General features: G+C 36.9%; 3 protein-coding genes across 4 annotated transcripts; 1 reads left to right on the forward strand and 2 right to left on the reverse strand.

Annotated features, from left to right (window-relative positions):
* Positions 1 to 2856: 2856 nt before the first annotated feature.
* Positions 2857 to 5833, reverse strand: LOC116291652 (uncharacterized). Its single transcript, XM_031698838.2, has one exon. It carries the CDS (start codon positions 5809 to 5811, stop codon positions 4237 to 4239), a length of 1575 nt encoding a protein of 524 aa, XP_031554698.1. The 5' UTR covers positions 5812 to 5833; the 3' UTR covers positions 2857 to 4236.
* A 900-nt stretch (positions 5834 to 6733) lies between these two features.
* Positions 6734 to 11661, reverse strand: LOC116291659 (COP9 signalosome complex subunit 6). Its single transcript, XM_089032337.1, has 10 exons — positions 11348 to 11661; positions 10760 to 10894; positions 10047 to 10135; positions 9706 to 9768; positions 9579 to 9626; positions 9024 to 9138; positions 8486 to 8578; positions 8101 to 8201; positions 7341 to 7409; positions 6734 to 7251 (listed from the first exon to the last, which is right to left on the reverse strand). Exons 1-10 carry the CDS (start codon positions 11628 to 11630, stop codon positions 7180 to 7182), a joined length of 1068 nt encoding a protein of 355 aa, XP_088888463.1. The 5' UTR covers positions 11631 to 11661; the 3' UTR covers positions 6734 to 7179.
* Positions 11662 to 14240: 2579 nt separating this feature from the next.
* On the forward strand, positions 14241 to 17919 carry LOC116291660 (uncharacterized). 2 transcript variants are annotated; one of them, XM_031698856.2, is made up of 3 exons: positions 14241 to 14733; positions 14813 to 14905; positions 15789 to 17919. In XM_031698856.2, the coding sequence occupies exons 2-3, from the start codon at positions 14852 to 14854 to the stop codon at positions 16662 to 16664; spliced, it is 930 nt and encodes a 309-aa protein (XP_031554716.1). In that variant the 5' UTR covers positions 14241 to 14733; positions 14813 to 14851; the 3' UTR covers positions 16665 to 17919. The 2 variants fall into 2 exon arrangements, with proteins under 2 accessions (XP_031554716.1, XP_031554717.1); XM_031698857.2 differs by having other exon boundaries at positions 14241 to 14663.
* Positions 17920 to 19925: the final 2006 nt, after the last annotated feature.

Here is a 19925-nt window from a genome sequence, read left to right on the forward strand (position 1 = left end):
GCAGTACATCTAAAATCCTTCCCTACAACACCGAACTCCTTACAAAGTCTGTCATAAGCCGGCACGCTGTATTTATTATCTCTTGGATAAAACGTGGCATCTCCCGGCAGCGCAATAACACCCATTTCATGTAGTATTCTTCTAACCGTGAAGTGAAAGTGAAACATAAATATTGAATTCTTCATCAAGTTTGCACTTACACCACAGCCGCTAGTGGCACACCAAACCGCAAAGTTTAGTTGCTGCGGCCAATAACGCATGTTAGGACCACTTAACCATTCATGAGATTCCTTAGCGGTGGTATGAACAATGGGAACGTTTTTGAAGACATCTCGCACCTTTAACGGAAAGGAATGGTTGTTAGAGATCCGCATGTTCAACGTTAGGTCCAAGCTTGGATGTTCATTAAACGTAACTGCGGGTATCGGATAAGTACTGGTACCAAGCAATAATTCCTTTGACCAACCGGGTTCAACATGCGTTGGCGCTGGCGTTGGCTTATGCATTGGCGAATGCTTCAGTTGATCGTCTATTTGATTAACCAGCGTAGGCTTCAAATCCTCGTTGCTGTACATCCTGGTGCCGTTGAAGTAAATCCCATCAGGCCTCCTTTCGAACTTACTAGCATCCGCGTGCGGAAACATCTTCCTGAAGGCCCTCCAGTTCCAGTAATCCCGGTTGTCGTGATGTGGCTGCTCCTGTATATCATTCCCAAAAGCGTCGTACATTAGTATATATAATGGATGTTATACCATCAGCACCTAAGTTGTACCCAGATGTTCCCTATACTACACCTAACGAACTAAACGCCGAAAACTTTCGTCTGAATAAAGCGAACTTAATCTTGGCTTACTTGGAAGGGCAAACAAAACACTACGAAAAAGTCCGAAAAAAGTACGTCAGAGCCCGGAGTACGCTACATAAGATTTCGATAACTTCGGGGTCCATATCTGTTGTGTTAACGGGCTCCGGCGTTGCTACTTCGCTTACTGGGCCGGGAATAATCGTTGGAGTTCCTTTGGCCGGCGTTGGGGCAGCCTGTGGTATTATCTCGGCTGTTGCTACGGGTATTATGAAACAGTTGTCAAGCAAAATATCCAAGCATGACACGACAATAGCTCTGTCAAGGGCTAAAGTAAATACAATTACCGATCTTGTCTCAAAGGCTTTGCGTGACAGAAAGATAGACGACGTAGAATTCTCGCTTATTCTGACCGAAGAGGAAAAGTACGAGAAATTAAAGTCGGACATAAGGAATAAAAAAACAGTCGTAAAAGATCTTTCCGAGGAATCTCGCAAAAAGATCTACCAAGAAGCAAAAGAAGAGCTTCAAAGAAAGCTTGCTCAGTAAATATCGTGACAGGGTTCTATTTACATATCGAACGCCGGCTGTCTGGTTCATATGTAAATTAAATATAATAATTTTCACATACATAAGCGTCCAGATGTGTCTGGCGTTCGCTTGTGATCGTGGACTTTGGAGCTGGGGAGGCCTAAAGTCCCGAGTTCGAGCCTCGCTGTAGATGCATTTGGACCGGTTGCTGTGAGTGAAAAAAAAGCCTCCCCTACTCACGCGATTGGAAAAGTCAGGGGGTGTCTCGGGACGCTGTCCGGAGTTCACCCTCTGGTGGGTCGTAAGAAAGATATATGTGTATGTACTAGAGGGCCTCTGGCGCGGGATGAAATAAGCCCCGTAAGCCCAAAATGCAAAAACCCCACTGGGGATAGCTTGGTGTTCTGCGCGATGCATTCCCCAGTGGGGTTTCTGGTAACGCCAGTTTTGCATTTTTATTTTCTCGGAATCCATCCTAACAGGGGGTGGTTGGGGTCTATTTTGTAAAATATTTCGTAAATTACGTCAGGGTAATAAGGAATATCCTTATTCAGCCGACAAAACATCCACTCGGCTCTGCTCATATCAGAAACCTCGGGAATAGACTTACCGGTAATTTCAGACAAAAGATAGGGAATGGCTTTGTAATATTTCCCTAGTTTTAATTTTTTCAGCGTTTTCCGTAGACTTTGCGGGGTTGGCTCTTCTAAATGGTCTATGATTTTCTTCTTTACTTTGTTGTCTAAATATACCGGTCGATAACCTTGGATATGACTCATCCAGTCTCTAAAGTATTTTATTCTTTTGTATGGGGTCTTCTTACGACCTCCATTGGCGTAATATTGCTCTCTGGTAGCATTTGGTACGGCATTACGAATATTCTTACCACATTCGTAACACTGTGCTGACGTGTCGTCTTCTATTTGCATTTTCTTACCACAACACCAGAAACCCCGAGGCTTGGGTATGTTAACTTTGGATCTTAGGCAAATTATACAGAAGTCATTGGTGAACTTTTTACATTCATGCATATATAAGACAAATATTCCTAACATAGCAGCAACAAATAACGGGACGCGGGTATTTCCCGCTGCCGGCGCCTTCCTTAAACCGCCTGTAAAACCCGTAAATCTTTGACATTGACCGCGAGTCCCCCTTACTGCTGCTACTTCCGGTACATCTCATTACTTGGAAATATTATTTCCGGTATTGATACATTAGAGTTTTATGGTACATAGACCTTTGAGATAATATATAATATATTTATAATAAATAGCAATAATATTATCATTTAGAATCTTAAATATTTGATTCTTAGTAATATATATATATATAATATCAATTTGAATTTTTCAAATTAATGATTTTTATCATTTTACAAATTATTGTGACATTTTACAAATTATTGTGAAATTTCACATCCACACCACAGGGATCCCGAAAGGGAAAGTTCAAGACAGATGTCTTTCATGATGTTTCTTGAAAATTTCTAGTTTAAAAAAATTTGAGTTGATTCTTGAAAATTTTACAGTTTTAGACAAAATAACTATTTATTTATTTAATATCTTTCACCATGATAAATAATAGTAACATTAAGGAGCTAAAAAACATGGTGAGGGACACACAACAGAGCGAGGCTCCAAATTAAGTGTGCCCTACAATAAAAGAGAGAAAAGAAAAAAAAGAAAAGAAAAAAATAAAGAGATTTTAAAATATTACAAGATATATAAAATTCATGATATAGAGTGTCAACCACATATCCGTGAAATTCAAAATAATTTGAGCTTCTAGAATATATTACAATTTGTAATATAAAAATCAATTATGCACTAATTTGTTCTTAGATCTAATTAAAGGATGTTCAAATTTCCAAGATTTTTTAGATGAATTTCAAAATTCTTCTCAAAAACCTATGGAGTATCATGTTTTTGAACCATTTCTACTTCAAGCAACACCAAATGTTTCAAAAGCACTGACTATATAAATTAATATTTAAAAAATATATATTCTTCCTGGCTTAGCTTTGCTCTTACTTATACTACCAATAAAAAAAATCTTATTTGCTTAATGCTCTTTGAGGAAAATCTTAGATTTCCTAAGGAAATTGTTTCCATTTTTTTGCGATTGATATAAGGTTTTACTTCCACTGTGTGTATGAGGGAGTTAGAGTTATTATTTGCATCTACTCATTCCTTAGAGGAAAACAATTTTTGCCCCGAGGGGGATATCCACTAAAAATAGTATTAAAGCCACTTATTCATGTTTCTGTAACCCTAAATTTGGGAAGCATGGGTGGAGTAGAAGTGAGAGTGCTTGCCTCTTACCAATGCAACCCTTAGTTTGATTCCCAGGCTCGGTGTTGTTTGTAAATGGGGTTGTTTTTTGGTTCTCTCCTGTGCTTCAAGGGTTTTTCTCTGGGTTCTCCAGATTTCCTTCCTCCTCAAAAATCAATTCCTAAATTCCAATTGTGGATGAAGAACTACTCTGGTCTTTTGGTTCTGTCAATCAAAAATTAAGAGAATGTAAATTTGTTGAATGTGCCAAAATGTACTGCCCTCAAGCTATTGATGACACAGAAACACGAAAAAATAGCATAATAAAATCAATAAGGAACCAGCTGATCTCAGAGAAAATGTTAGCCAATCAGAATTGAGGAAATTTGCAAAACTGAAGTGTCACTTTTCCTCTTGAAACTATGGAATTCCAGGCCACCAAATAAAAAAAGCTAAAGGTTTTATATTTTTATTGCAATGTTTGACAGTTTTTTAATTTTTGCTGGTCATTTTTCGCAGACTTCACAACACCTCAGTTTAGCAGTGACGTCTACGTCATGATCTCAGATCAGCTGTAAGTCTTTCAGAAACATTCATAATCATCAAGTAAATAAATATATTCTCTTGGGATTATCGTGTAGAGCGATGAATAAATGGATAATAATGTCTTCTCTGTCTTTTGAAAATAAATTTTTCCTCTTCATATTCATACTGACTGGGCAAGAAAGCAGCAGTTACATAGACCAGGATCATAGCCAGAGAAAAGAGTATTCCATAAATAGTTGGGAGCATGTTGTCGGAGACCACTGCTCCCGTCTTCCTTCTGCACACATGCCATTCCCTTGCTGTGAGCCTCGAGGGCTCATGTAAAGGAAGCTGAGCATGTATATACTCAATTTCGCTGCTGTTGAATTTATGTCCAATAGCAATGGCAGTGGCCCAATCACAAGGACTAAAGTTCGGCAAGGTTTCGATCATCCAGTTATTCAAAAGGAATCCAGGCATGAATAAAGGTTGTACTCCCATTTCCCTCAATAGAATTCCCAGATATGCATCTTCCACATGAAAAGGTCTGAATTTGTCAGTCAGACTTAGAAACTGGGGTATGAGGTTGTGAGTAAAGATGTAAAACGGTCCACCACAGTAAGGGGGATAATAATCTTCACTGAAGTACATTTTACTAATAGCATGCTTATTTGACACTTCGCGAAATACTACTGCATTAGCCATGACATACCCCCCAAAGAAACGAGCCGGGGCTTGATTCAACACCATCATCAGGCGAGGCAGACAAACATAAGTATCATCATCACCTTTGAGGATAAATTTAGTCTTGATGTTTTCAGCCCATTTAAAGCCCATATATACTTTGATTATCAAATTATTATAAACATCAGGAAAATTTCCAACCACCATATCGTTGTAGGTCCTTGCTTCCTCTTCAATCTCTTCATTCAATGTTTGATTGTCACTTTTCCCCAAGAGGAATACCAGTCTAAATGAATGGTTAACGATGGCCTTAAAAGGAAATCCATGCTTGACAGACGAGCTGTAACTAAGTATCCCTAAAGAAGTTTTCATGTTTCCCCATGTTTTTCGAATGGCCTGTCGTCGCTCAGCGTTGGGCTCCTTTGCCGTCGCAGAAGACACCAAAACGAGCAAAAATATTTCTTTATCATCGAATTTCGGCACTACATGAGGAATCACAACACTGAAATTCACGGGTGGATAATATTCGTGCAGAATGCGATAATCCAAGGTTGGAGGAACGGTGGAATTCAAAATTCCATTTTCACTGTTGATTCTTGTAACATTTACAATGCCATTTTGATTTCGCTTTATTTTCATTCGACCGATACGTCGATCTTTCTGCTTCCGAAGAAAATGTTTCAAGTTATGGTGCGAGTAAAATTTAGAAGGCTTTGTCATAGCTGGCACTGAAGGTGTAAATGAAAAATTACTTTGATGATCCCTCGTTCGATGAACGTCGAGCGTAGAATTTACCATAACAGGTCTTGATTTTCTTGAAAAAGATTTTGCCAGCAATACCCGACTGACGATCACGACTTGAAATGCTATAACAATACCAGCTGTTAATAAACATAGGAAATTTTTTCGCTTAAAACCTTTGAATTTTAGAGTAAACACGACAGAACGAAGTAGCCTTGCTTGCAGCCGTCTTTTCACCATGGTTGCTCTGTGCATATTTACAATTCGAAGAGCATTAAAAAATCTACGTCAAAATGTATTAATCATTAACCCAATATTTTTTTTTTACATTAAAATTAATATTTCCATTGTAGTTTCGAGTATTATTGTGAAAGTGTATTTATTTTCGTATTCTTTCGGTACACATTAAATAATTATCAAGTTTACGCAAGAAAAAGATATTTTTCTGGTACGATTTCGTGAAGAATTGCTTTATAGCTTAAGATAACATCGCATAAAACATCCTAGGCATCGTAAAATAACCAGCTCTTGCTTTTCAAATGATAGAAATCTAACTCAGAGATTTTTAAATTGAAACGATTATTACGACAGCGAGGACGGAGATCGTATTCCAAGATACCTTATAAGATATTAATGCAGAATTATTTCAACACCTTGAAAAAATGGATGAAAAAGATGCGTGACACAGTGATTCAATAAACGTCGAACCAACAAAATTTTAAATACCTTATCTTTTATTAACAAAGCTGTTGGGAATAACGTGGAATAAAATTTTATATTGCTGGGGGGGAAATTAGCTTATAAACTTTCTTTACGAGGTAAGAATTAAAGAAATTGTTGACGTTGTTGGTTTTTACGCCTGCATCGAAAGAGAAAGCTTTTTGCGGTAAAAACACGAGCGCCAAAACAAGGGGGGAAAAAAGTCGAAAAAAATGTGACTTACCGAGAAAACGAGAAAACTATGAATCAGAACAAAATTCTTAAGTTTGAATATCGGAATATTTCGACTGTATCCCACAACCCTTCCAGGGCAATGAATCAACCTTTTCTCAAGTAATAGTATGAACAATATAAGCGAAAGGTTACGAGTAAGATGACGAAATCTAAAGGGGAAAAAAAAAAAAAAAAAAAAAAATCGACAAATTTTAAATATTTTAGACAAAAGCTTGAGAGAAACTTTTTCAAGGAAAAAAACAAACAGTTTAATTGTTTTTATGTACGAGTGTAACATTATTTTGATAAAAAATAATTAAGTTGTTTTTAACTTCCAAGGTTATTGATGTCTCACGGGAAAGCGGATGTGGATGCAGCAATTTAAAAATAGTACATTGACTCTTAGCTAATTCAAGCTTTTTAATTGATAATGTAATACTGCAACCGCTTCCCAAATTAATGTGTTATCATAGTCAAGATTTTTATCGGTAGACATGTTAGGAGCAGCTGAGGAAGTTAATAACAGCTACAAACAACAGCTAGGCTGTAGCATAAGAATGGCTTTCCGAAGTTTCTGTACGGCCACGGATTAAAGTACGATCTGAGTATAGCTAACCCGGCATGGAATCCACTTATTAAGTACACCGTTACTTCGTATACAAACCCAAGAAATTTGCCTCAGCACAAACGCTAAAACAAAAGTCCTCTCATTCGTCGTCCTATTCCATGGCGATCATGAACCACTGTAAACTTGTTAATAAACTGCAGGAAAAAAAAAAAAAAAAAAAAATTCTATACTTAATAAAACGGACTGTTTATTCATATTGTGGTGGATTTATTTTCGTCTTTACCTCATTCAAGCTATTACATCCCTTAGTAACGGTTGCTAGGTAACACATAAGCATGACGTCATTACATTGCTGTGAAGAAAGACAAATGGTTTATGAATATTAGGCTAATGTGATGGTCTGTCACTAATGTTTATTAGTATAAACCTACTTATGGTCTATTATGAATTCTACCCTCTGATTGGCTGAGATACTAGTAGTCTATTAGTATAGTTAATGGACCGCTCCATTAACTGTGCTATTAGTGATATACCACTAGTAGCCAAAAGTGCCGGTTTTGGAAACCTGATGTAAGTCATGGCACGGCTCACTCAGAGCAAATCCTGAAAGAACCTCTGGGCTGATCTAAGTCAGGGCATGGTCAACTCACAGATCGAACCCTGAAACAACCTCTGGGCTGATCTAAGTCAGGGCACGGCTAACTCACAGATTAAACCCTGAAACAACCTCTGGGCTGATCTAAGTCAGGGCATGGTCAACTCACAGATTGAACCCTGAAACAACCTCTGGGCTGATCAAAGTCAGGGCATGGCTAACTCACAGATTAAACCCTGAAACAACCTCTGGGCTGATCTAAGTCAGGGCATGGCTAACTCACAGATTAAACCCTGAAACAACCTCTGGGCTGATCTAAGTCAGGGCATGGCCAACCTCACAGATCAAATTGGAATTTAGTTTGAGATTAGAGGTGAGAGGCAAGTGCACTACTACACCACTCTTGATTCCTGCCCTCATTATGTTCTGTATTTGTGTTTTGACTTACATCATAAAATCCTTCTTTAAACAATTCTGTCTTCATTACTGGTAGTCTTTGACAAAGACTGAGAGCATCCCTCATTATCTCGTGGTTACAAGGGACTTCACCTGAGATGAAGTAAAAAAATATAAGCTATAGAATGGTAAGATGGATGAATGGATGGATGGATGAGTGGATGGATGGATGGATGGATGGATGGATGGATGGATGAGTGGATGGATGGATGGATGGATGGATGGATGGATGGATGGATGGATGGATGGGTGGATGGATGGATGAATGGAGGAGTGGATGGGTGGGTGGATGCATGGATGCATGGGTGGATAAATGAATGGATAGGTGAAATGATGTATGGATAGGAAAGTGGATGGATGGATGAATAATGAAGTACCTTTATGTACAGCTTTAACATATTCCAGTATCATTTTGACCCTTGAGTGTAACATCTTGATGGCGTTGTACTGCGCTAAAAGGTGCTCTGACACTAGAACAAATGTTGCAAAAATCAGCTTGAAAGCAATAACAATAACACTTTGAATATATAATAATAATGATGATGATGATGAACATGATGATAATAATTCTATTTAACGAATATTTGCCGAAGGCGAAGTGAATATCGGGGAATAATAACCAAAACGAAGTTGAGGTTATTATTCCCGATATTCACTTCGCCTGAGGTGAATAATTGTTTTAGTATAAATACGCAGGTCATTCCTTCAAAAGAAGAAAAAAAGAAGATAAAGGACACATTTAAAATTAGGTAACAGCAACAAAGCAGCTGGACGCAATTTTCGATTATCGCTGGAGGTGATAATCATATGATAATCTGAGTTTCTCGACCAATCAGTGCGTGAGATTTTCAATAATCCCTGTGTATTTATACTAATAATTTATATAGCATAATAATAAGCCAATAATACACATACCTGTTGCACCATCAACTGTGCCTGATGAGGACAGCCGAGCGACATGATCTACACCTATTCTTTCAGCTTCTTCAGTTGCAAGTGTATACGGTACTTCTACAAATAACATTCTTGTCTGTAAGAGAAGCGTAAATACATCAGTCAATTTCTCAAACTACTATACATGTGACAATATGTGTTGTTAACTACAGTTCATAATCTAATCCACTGGGGTCTAATGGCTCTGGTTTTCCTCCCTCCACAAAAATTGACTACTTAATTCAAATTCAATCCTAGGAGATATTCACAATAGGGCTAACCTCAATATCTCTTTTCACACTCATTGATGCAAACAAATTAGTGTTTTAAAAAAATTGAACCGTAAAGTTTTTTGCTACTTGTCGAAGTATTTTAGGAGATGATTGGGGAGGGGGGGGGGGGTGAGTCAGCACCCTAGCATCTGCCAGCCTATGGGACTGGAATGACGTCATTTGAATTGAAAAATAGTGAATTAGATGACTGTTTCTTTTTTAAAAAATTTTCTTAATTGGTAATCATTTTTTGTAGTTTTCTTACCTCTCCATCAATCAAGTCTATTACTGATTCATACATTGTTATTGGAAGCTATAGTATAAAACAAACAAATTAGTGAATGAAGAATGAAAGCTAGAATCATTTTTTAAAAAATATTAAAAGTACTCACATCATTGGTCTTGGCCAAGGGGTTTAGCTTCAGAAACAATGGACTCTCATTGATTTCACACAACTAAAGATCAATTAGGAAACAAGTAATTACTTTCAGTTATAGAGTTTTAACATTTATATGATGGTTTATAGAGCTTTAACATTTAGGAGAGAATTCTTTTCATATTCAAGCAGTGATTGCAAAAACTATTTTCTTGAAGAAAGGCTGTCGTACAACGCTAAAATCTTTTGTGTTTCATTAACACTACAAATGTGAGGTACCACAGCTGGGTGGGTTTATAATTGTGAAAGCTTTTAGGTCATAAGAGTATATATTATTTGTAACTATTCACTGTTCACCTGTCTATGAATACCAATGTCACTTTCTTGCGCTGCGACTCCAGTAGAATACCATCCAAGAAAATCAAGATTCTTAAAGACTTGACGAACTGTATTGTATGGAAAAAATGTAAAATCTTTCAATCATTACTGTAAAAATCTTACAAAAACACAACTTATACTATACTTTTCCCTTATTATTTTGTTCATTCTTTTTGAGAAATTTTCTTAATTTGAATACAGTGTACTGGTTTTCCTAAAGTTTCCCAGCCTCTATAAAAACCCTGTTTGGTTTTGAAGAAAAAGAGGGAGGAAGTAAGAGTGATGTGCAGTGTTAATGTGCAACTTTTCACTGCTATTGTCATGGGTTTAATCCTCTGTCCGTCCATTTTATGTGAATAAAGTTACTTGTTGGTTCTTTCTGATTTAAGGATTTTCTCCCTGTTTTTCTCCCTAAGCAAATATCAATCCTAGGTTCTAATTTGATATTGGAACACGGCTCACAGGGTATTACCACTGTTTTCATTGCTACATGGTGATCGAAACAACAGTAGCAACAGGGAACTTGGGAAACAGACTACCATCAATCGAAAAAAAAAAGTTAGTGTAGGTACCATGTACATACTCCTTTACATACTGATTTCCCTGTTGTGACCAGTCTCAATCAATGCGAAGGAATAAACAGTGGTACTTGTAAAATCTACCCTCGAAACAAGGATATTAAGTAGACTCACACTGTTCTTCTTTCGTTTTGTAGTACTCCATGTTTATGATAATATGTCCATCATCAAACACATCAAACTGAAGCTCAAATGAGTTGAAAATCTCAACATTTCGACCTTCTTGGGTACCCAACAGGGCTCCTACCACTACAAGAAAATGTAAAATACCGGTACATTAGTGATATTTGTTATTTTCTTAGATTATCTTTTATGACTGCGCTACTGTGCTACAAAGGTTCACATTGAATTTGGACAAAAATTACCAAACTTCTTAATGAGCAATCGATGAGCATATGAACAGCAATAACTATAAATAATTGCTCTGTAGTACTTTTTAAACGATAAAACATACAGTATTATGCACAATTTCGAGCTATTTTAGCTTAATGATTTTTCACTGGTATAACAATTAGTGGTCTTTCTGTGGGATAAATTTGCTACTTGTGAAGCAGTTACAGCATTAACGAACAACTATCTTCTTTTTCATTACATAAGGATTAATTTCTCATTCAGTAATAAAGCCAAATACGATTACATTTAAAATGAACAAGGGAAGAAAAAAATACCACTTTTTCGTCAAATTTCGATAAGTTTTTATACCTTGAGGATTTAGCTTTCCTTCTTGGGCGCGAATTCGAGTATAATGCTCCGATATATTCATTATTGCTAAGGGATGAAGAGCTACAGATATACTCCCAGCTGCTCCAGAACTTGCCACAACTTTATCTTTTTCTTCGACGTCAACTTCATCTTTTTTGATTTGAACTTCCATTGGAGTCGCCATCTTGGATGTTACCTTCTGGTGGAATTCTGGGTAATCCACAGGAACCCCAAAAAGGGAAGGACGCAGGAACCTCTTTACCTTGGGCGTATGTTTTACCATTTCCGACCACGTGTCATCCTCTTAAAGATAAAATTCTTCATTTTCAGTTTTATCCACCCTCATGCGTCTCCACGTACGCAACCGAAAGGGTTCTCTAGAAAACGACACGTGTTCTGATATGGGAAAACAGTACGTCCAAGCTAAAGAAGTCTTTTTGTCGTGAAATTGCGGCAAGTATCTATCAAAAATCTATGTTAAGTCAAGCATTATATTATTGAAACTAAAAATATTAACGAAAAAAAAGCACACACGTAACAGTGATTTCAAAACCTGGTCTAAAAATAGCTTTTCCTTATCTCAGTTCATATTTTATCAGGCGCAATATTTATAATAAACTTTGGGATTTTTTCTTGTGTAAAAGTTTTCATAGTTCAGTTGCATGGAATGTTGCTGAACAGTAACAGAATATTTTAGTTCTAAGTTGCCTAGATACGCTGCACGTAAATAGTAGGAGTTTCCGCCATGTTTCGGGTTCAGTTTCGCCGACAACCCGCGTGTAATAATACGAGAATAATTCCAAAAAAAAAAAATTAAAAAATATCAATATGCAAATAGATATTTACCTATAGCACAGTTTGGCCTTTGCAAATATACAGTGAATATAGGGTCAACACACACAAAAGAAAGTCCAAAATCAGTAAGCCCGGATGCAATTTGATTGATTTAGGCTTTTGGGTATCGATAAGAACACCTCCTTCGCATCGCAGATACGGTTGAGCCTTGCTCGATATAGTACAAACAATACATCCGTGAAATATTAGTAATACTAACTTACACTATTTTATGATAATTCTATTGTTTCTTTTGTTTAAGGTGACTGCGTACTTTTGGAAAACGATTTAAACTTTTTTTTAAACTTCGATTTTCCGAATTGAAATTTAATGCTGATTCCAAATCTGGAAAGAAAAATTGGGTGTCCAGAGCTTGTTTTCGAGATAATCAGCATTTAATGGAAGCCTACGCGCGGGCTTTTGGAGCAAAACGTGCGCCACCGGAAGTGATTAGGAAAAAAAAGAAGATTCATAAGATAATAGTTATTTGCAGATTATATGGTTGCATGAATGACGGCTAGTTAATCATTCTACAATAATACATGGATATTTTCGACAAAAAGACAAAGAGTAGAGATACATTGTCATATTTTGTAGTTTCGGTGCTCTTAAAAAATCTCATAAAGCCGAACAAAAACCCCTCCAAAAATCTATTTTTTCCTGTGTTAGATATATAAACTTTTTCTAAAATGTTAATATAACCTAGATTTTTAGGAGTTTTTTTCAAATAATCTCGGCTATTAAGAAATAGAGTTCCTTATAAAATTTGAGGGTTTTGCCCTGTTGAAGCTCAAAACGCGTTTGGTTCTTCAATAAAATCTCGTAGATTTTTCAGCGGTTTTTAAGTACGCGCACATCGTGGGTTCAAATCGAACGTTCAAAAGTAGGCAGTCACCTTAACTAGCACTATTTTGAACAATAGTAATTAGTGTTCACGGATATATTGTTTGCACTCTACTGAGTGTATGTGACTATATCGCGGACTATATAGGATTAGCTTAATAGACTATTACCACTAACGATGAACCTCGTTATTTTCTGCCCATTATATACCTAACTACATTTATTCAAATGTCATATTATGATTTTTACTGATATAATTTAGGATTAGCCTAGTACATCTATTTAGGATTAACTTAGTATTATGGTAATATTACTATTGTTGTATTTTAAGCAGGGTCTCTCTGGATACCAGTCTCGTAGCTAAATGGGCCACTCTGGTTAAATAAAGTTTACATTTGCATTTATATTTATCCGTGTTGTTTTGGCACACGTACATACAGACAGCACATTCGATCGTTTCTACGATTTGATTTTGACCACAAAATCCAAGATTTTACGTCTAGAGGTTGTGAATGCCGAATAACCCCACCTCTCCCGACACGTCATCTCTCCCTTCTAGAAGGGTTCCTTTAAGATAAAAACTATTGTGACCTTCCCATTGGGGATCCCTCCATAATATTAGGGACTTTAAGATTTGCAAAATCTACGACGGCGACGTCAACCGGAAGTGTTAATAACTTCACTTTTTGGGTCTGGGGTCTTCTTCTTCTGTGTTTCCTGTGGATGAGTTGACTTTACAGACAATGTTTTGAAGGAAATATCTAATGAACAGAAACCGTAAAGAGAAGTTATTTACACTTCCGGTTGACGTCGCCGTCCGTTGACTTTGCAAATCTTAAAGTTCCTATTACCAAAGTCATCAATAAGGGAGGGGCTGATTTGTGGGGTATTTTCGGAAAACGTCATATTGTTGTGACAAAGGTCGTATTATCCTACGTATACTCACGTCTTTTCACTTTCTCATATACGTGTATCAATGACTGTATATTTAGGTTCAGGTAATTTTGGTTAAATAAGTCATCTATTCAGCGAACTGTTCGGTGTCGAGTTTCTCGTTGTATGTAAAAACATGTCAAATCAGATGTAAAATTTGTTCTTTTTTTTTTTTTTGAAATTCAGAACCATTCCACTTTGCGCCTAAAAACAGAACTACCTATAGTTGACGTATTAAGTCTAACAATTTCCAAATCGAATTTTCCCACATGGAAGCTCGAAATTTTTTTCCGAAATTGGATGTCGATCAGTTAAATTCGGACGAACATAATAATGGACGAATATTGTTTAGGTTTTTGCTAGTAAACGATGTAACATGATTCACATCAACCTTTAATTTAAAAATAGATTGCTAAAATTACCACCGTTATGTCATCGGCCTTGCCTAGTTGCACTTGGAACCGTTTATCTTATGACATATTTGGGAAAAGGGAAATTTCTTCTATCATTGACGTAAAAAAATATTTGAAGATTTTTCTCAAAGACTTAAATACGGGCATCATTGACGTAAAGATAAAATGTAAAAATGTTTCAAGTGTTTTATCAAAGAGTAAAGACGGAACATCAGCCCTATGGGCTGCTTTTCTTCTAACCTACCTACGACGACGTCATGTAGCAACATCTGTTAGAATATCATATTCCAGAGGTAATCTCCTTTGTCACAGTTCTTAGGCAGCAGTTTTAAACGATGTGAGAGGAAAAACTTATCCATAGGGGTAAATACCTTTACCTGCCAAAGTTGACATAATACACGGCCCTTTTCCCAGAAGCATCATTTATGCGTTTATATTGCAGTTCTTACTGATCACTTGTCGGAGAGGATTGACGAAAGCCATGGCAGACGAGAAAGAACGACATTGTTTATCATGCCAGGAAAAAGATTTTCTAGTAAGTCATAAAACTATGTATTGTCGTTAAAGTTTTCAATAATGAATCCAATGAATTGTTAGAAAAAAATCTATAGTTGTTTAGGAGTTTGATCGGTTAAAAAAATCAGTCTGGAAAAAGGTGAAATGTCAAGGAATTCTTGCTCGTATGAGGCAGCCATTTGTTTAGAGTAAACTAATACTAAGTTTTCTCATTTAATTTTCAAAATTCAAAAAACTCTCAAGAAACTAATATTTAACCATTATTCGCCGAAGGCGAAGTGAATATCGGGGAATATTTACCGAGACGCTAGTCTTCGATATTCACTGAGGCGAATAATTGTTTAAGTATAAATACACAGGTGATTCTTTCAAAAAAAAGAAGAAAAAAAAGAAGATAAAAGACATTTTTTCCCGGTAACAGCAACAAAGCGGCTGGCCGCCATTTTGGATTATCGCTGGAGGTGATTATCGTGTGATAGTGTGAGTTTCTCGACCAATCAGCGCGCGAGATTTTCAATAATCACCTGTCGTATTTTTACTAACGGTCACTTAGTGTTCTGGCTGTACGAATGACTGCCGTCTATAAATCTCTCGATAATTAATATAAGTTACTTGCAAGCATTTCCAGTAGAATAAAATAAGAAAACATGGCGGTCATGTTGAGACAAATCAGTCGGTTTGTTTAGTGAATTCAACTGACAAGATGGCGGCTATTGAAACCATTTAGGTTATGACAGCTCTTACTGCAGTGCCTTATGGGATATGCATGAAAGAAAATGGCGCCAACTTTTCGTGTACAGTATCCCATGGTGCAATGCGTACCCACAAAGACGCCCTATTAAGAGTTAAATATACTGTATACAAAGCTATATACCTTTATTTGTTCGTTTTTATTTTTGAAGATTATGGCCTGTAACGATGACTGCCATCATCTCTGCCTTCAATGTTTATCACTATGGTTACGATCAAAGACAAACGAGCCAGATTCATTCAATTACCAGTGTCCATTGTACGACGAATGTCACTCTAGTTTCGACCCAGATACTGTCAATGACATTCTTGTTCAACTCCCGGACAACTCGCAAGGGGTAACATCGAAGGACGTCCAGAAACTAAGCGTGAATTCTGCAGTCAGGAGTGATAAAAAAGTTTCATGTCCAAACTGCGCCTTCTTTTGGACCGAGGATGAAGATTTTGTGGAATTATTCGCAAACTGCTCCGCTTGCAAGACGGCATTTTGTTTGACATGTGAACATATTCTGGGTCCGTACAGCCATCTTGATCACGTGTGTCCGCTAGATAACAACAGCAAGAATGAACGCAAAGCGGTGGCAGAGATTCTCAGTGAAGCATCGACTTTTAAATGCAAAAATCCGAATTGTGAATATTCACGCGCGGGTACTTGTATGGCAAAGCAAGAGGGGGACTGCAACGTCATAAGATGTTCAAGCTGCAAGATCTACTACTGCTATATTTGCAGCAAGAGTCTAGGATTTGGGAAGATAAGAGCTCATGAGAGTTTTCCACATGAAAATTCGCTTATTCCTGGGGCACCAAACTGCTGGATTTTTGACGAAATCGCGTTCAATCATACGACAGAAGAAGCATCAAATCTGAGAAAACTCCATCAGTTATCGAAGTATTTTAGTTCACTTCCAATTAGCAAGAAAGCAAAGCAAGTTGTTCTTGCTCAGTGCCGGGATCTTGTCGGGGATTTGAGCGAGAAGATTGTTCTAGAACTGAATGAATCTACCGTAAACAAATGTACGATACTTTGACGATGATAATTGATGAAATTTAGCTCGACCTCATCCAATAATCGCTCTTTATTTCACTCAGTGCACTTATACAGTGAGCACGAAACTCCAAAAATTGATGGAAGATGAAAAAATTAACAAAATGAGAAATCAAAGTAAATCCTTATCTCTCCCCAGTCTCTTGTGAGAGTTTCGTTTGCTTGTCAGCGTAGAAAACAATTTTTCCCGCCATTCGTAGACTTCTGCTACATAAAATGGCACACGCGTCGTGGGCGAAAAGAGCGGGAAAATTGTAGGCCAATTTTCTAGGACACTACATTTTCCAGCTGTCGTTACACATGTCAAATTGTAATTTTAAACCAAAACTCATGATGTATTTGATCATTTTGTTCCCGCTTTTGCTCAGCAACCTTAATTGGTATTTTCCCAGGACTCCTAGATACAATTTTAAACGATACACATTACGCAGGCATAAATCTGGTAAACAAACGATTAAGGATTTACTAAATATCAACTTCGAAAAAATCCCGAGTGTGTGTACAGCGCTAGCGGGGAAAAGAGTCTTGTACCCCGAATAGATCTTAAACTAAAAGTAGCGTGATTTTCAGTTATGAGTGAGAAAACTTAATAAATATTAAGGTGACGTGAATATAGATTGGAATAAGGCTAGAATAGAGAGCAGAAAACTCGATAAATAACGGCCTTTCGTTATATAATATGACTAATGATGTTATTGACGATTGGCCAAATATTTATGTGTCGGCTATAGTCACGTGATGCGTAAAATGACATAAGACCTATGGAGAAAGCAAAGCAGGATCGAAAGTCAAAACGTTTTTTTTCACATTGAAAAATAAAAGAAACTACGAAGATAGTAATATCTCAAATCTATTTAAAGACTGTAATAGTGAAGGGGAAGTACAGTCGTATTTTCTTATAAAAACTACTTTATGAATCTCAATACGAAAATATTGGAATTATAGTATATTGTGTATATGGTTGCTAAGTAAAAATCCAACGAAATTTGAAAGCTTATTTTTAATCAAATTGAATAAATATTACTCTCTTGTTTTTGAAATAAGCTTTGTTTTACGTTTATTTATGGTCTCCTTAGATGAATTTTTGCAAAGCCATCTTTTACTGAATTGTGAGACTGGCTCAGTCCTAGGACTAGCTGGGTCAAATTTGTTATCCGTTGTCGGATAGTAGTTAGATTGGGCCGATGTAAAGACATTCGATGGACAAATATATTAAAGATTAATCGCAGGAAAAATAAGTCTTCTGCGTTTTATTTGCTTCTAAACTACTCAGTTATACTAATGTTAACGCCTTTCGCTAACTTAACATCATCATCATCAACTGATGATGCTGAAGAAATAATCCATTTGCACCAAAATAAAATTGAATTGTAAATATGTCATACGATGCTTTGTCAAAAGTCTTAAAAATAAACTGATAGACTTATTCAGACTATTGTTTCCTCGTCGGAACTTTCTTTTTCTATTGATTTGAACGTCTACATGAAGCTCTTTGCAAACCTGAGACTCTAACACCAAATGGCAATGTCAATATGTCTGGTAAAATACTATGGGATTTCTTCATCAAATTTTTAGCAATGTCTAATTGATAAGTTGATTTTATTGTCGTGTCATTTTGGGGTTTTTAATTAGCCGAAGAAAGAATCATTTGCTTTAAATTTAACTTAGAATCCATCGCTTTCCACGCTAAAAGAGAATGGGTTGAGCAAGAAAGCAAGAAAGCATTTGTACTGACTTAATAAATGTAATATGAGATAGTCCAATAAGGGCCTTGCCCGGGAAAACTTTCCATTAGGGGAATTTCCCTTAGAAAGTTCTTATGGAAGACGTTGTTTGATAGAATATACTGTCTTTGATGCGCACAATGCTTTAAAAAAGGATTAGATTGAAAGAAATTACAATGGGATTTCATGCCCTGCACGTGTTGTGCTTGGAGACAGAACAGCCTTGTAAAAAAAACTGACTAAGACAGGGTTTCACTTATCGATTGAGAATAGGCCCAGAGTTTAGCAAGCGATCGCTAAACTAAAACAGCACAATCGTATAAGAATGAGAAGTAACTGAAAATAAAGCAACAGCTCATGAAATTCTTCTTTAATAGTTTGCAAAATGAAAAAAGATTTGTCTAACTTGCTACTTTCTACTCGAGTTTCTTCCCGTTTTTTCTTGGAATTAAACTTAACTGGACTAAAAGTCATAGAAAAGACGTGTTATTCTCTTGAAGTGTTTGTGATGAAAGAGTTGCTTCGTGTATTTGTGGTGTTATATAAACCAAAATACAGGTGGTAAAATTCATTTCAAACACTGGAGCACTGTATTTGCAGGATTTCCATTGTTTGTCCATTCATGGTGCATGTTTTCACGTTCTCTCACTATAACCATGGATTTCACCTAAGAAACCCCAAATCCTTTGAAACCATGTGACAGAAAATCAATCACCCAAAGCCAATTTGAGGGTTATCACACGCATCTATCGATTATAGACTGGCAATGCCCTTTGGCTGGATCTTCTTCATTTAACTCCGACACCATGGGTGGCCACGTCGTTCTAGGAACTCTGCGAATTCTTGCAGCCGTTAAAATTTCTCAAGCTTGCTCCTTAGACCCACTAAGGGATTCTTTCTTAGCCATTTTATATAAACATTAATGAGATTATTGAATTTGTTATGCCACATGCTTGATTATCGGTCATTCGTGGTAGTTCGCGTGGTTCGCGCATGCGCTGTGTTCTGCGAGTAAATTGAAGATTTCCACGCCAAAAACTGAAAAGAGTCGGGGAAAATCATGAAACCTTTTTGGAGATTGTCTCCACCTTGTTCACGTGGGATTGTCATGTGTTTGTCTTGTTTTGAAATAGGACTAAAGAAAAAAATGGACGATCGGTGATGATTAGTTCGCAACCGCAAGTTTCCAACTAACAAAACCACTTGAAAATGCTCTTGTATCGCTTTGTTAAATCGCGCGAGAGGAGATCAACAGATAAAGATGGGAATTTTTCCACAAAAAAATTACAAGGTCCACATGGCCAAGGACAAAAGAACCCCAAACTCGCAATTACACTAGAATGTATGCGTAACAAAATGTTTTTCCGACCGAATTCATCCTTCATCCAAAAAGTGACAGAACGTTAGATAATCGATGAAGAAGTTATATTATAAATCCCCTTCAGGATACATTTCCATGGATATCTAGGGCTTCTCGGTGGTATTCAATCGCCTCAATCATGGGCGGATCGTTCTATGGC

Source organism: Actinia tenebrosa, unplaced genomic scaffold (genome assembly GCF_029948245.1).
Source record: "Actinia tenebrosa isolate PJP-AT-01 unplaced genomic scaffold, QUT_ActTen_1.0 PGA_scaffold0__85_contigs__length_37466705, whole genome shotgun sequence".
Classification (NCBI taxonomy): Eukaryota; Metazoa; Cnidaria; class Anthozoa; order Actiniaria; family Actiniidae; genus Actinia; species Actinia tenebrosa.

Bases quoted from the DNA above. Each gene is read 5' to 3' on its own strand.
- LOC116291660 (XM_031698856.2), top strand. From the start codon at position 14,852: ATGGCAGACGAGAAAGAACGACATTGTTTATCATGCCAGGAAAAAGAT. The intron at 14,906-15,788 runs GTAAGTCATAAA...TTATTTTTGAAG, and splicing joins GCCAGGAAAAAGATTTTCTA to ATTATGGCCTGTAACGATGA.
- LOC116291659 (XM_089032337.1), bottom strand. From the start codon at position 11,630: ATGGTAAAACATACGCCCAAGGTAAAGAGGTTCCTGCGTCCTTCCCTT. The intron at 10,136-10,759 runs GTGAGTCTACTT...CATACAATACAG, and splicing joins CAAAACGAAAGAAGAACAGT to TTCGTCAAGTCTTTAAGAAT. The intron at 9,769-10,046 runs GTGAACAGTGAA...ATTGATCTTTAG, and splicing joins ACATTGGTATTCATAGACAG to TTGTGTGAAATCAATGAGAG.
- LOC116291652 (XM_031698838.2), bottom strand. From the start codon at position 5,811: ATGCACAGAGCAACCATGGTGAAAAGACGGCTGCAAGCAAGGCTACTT.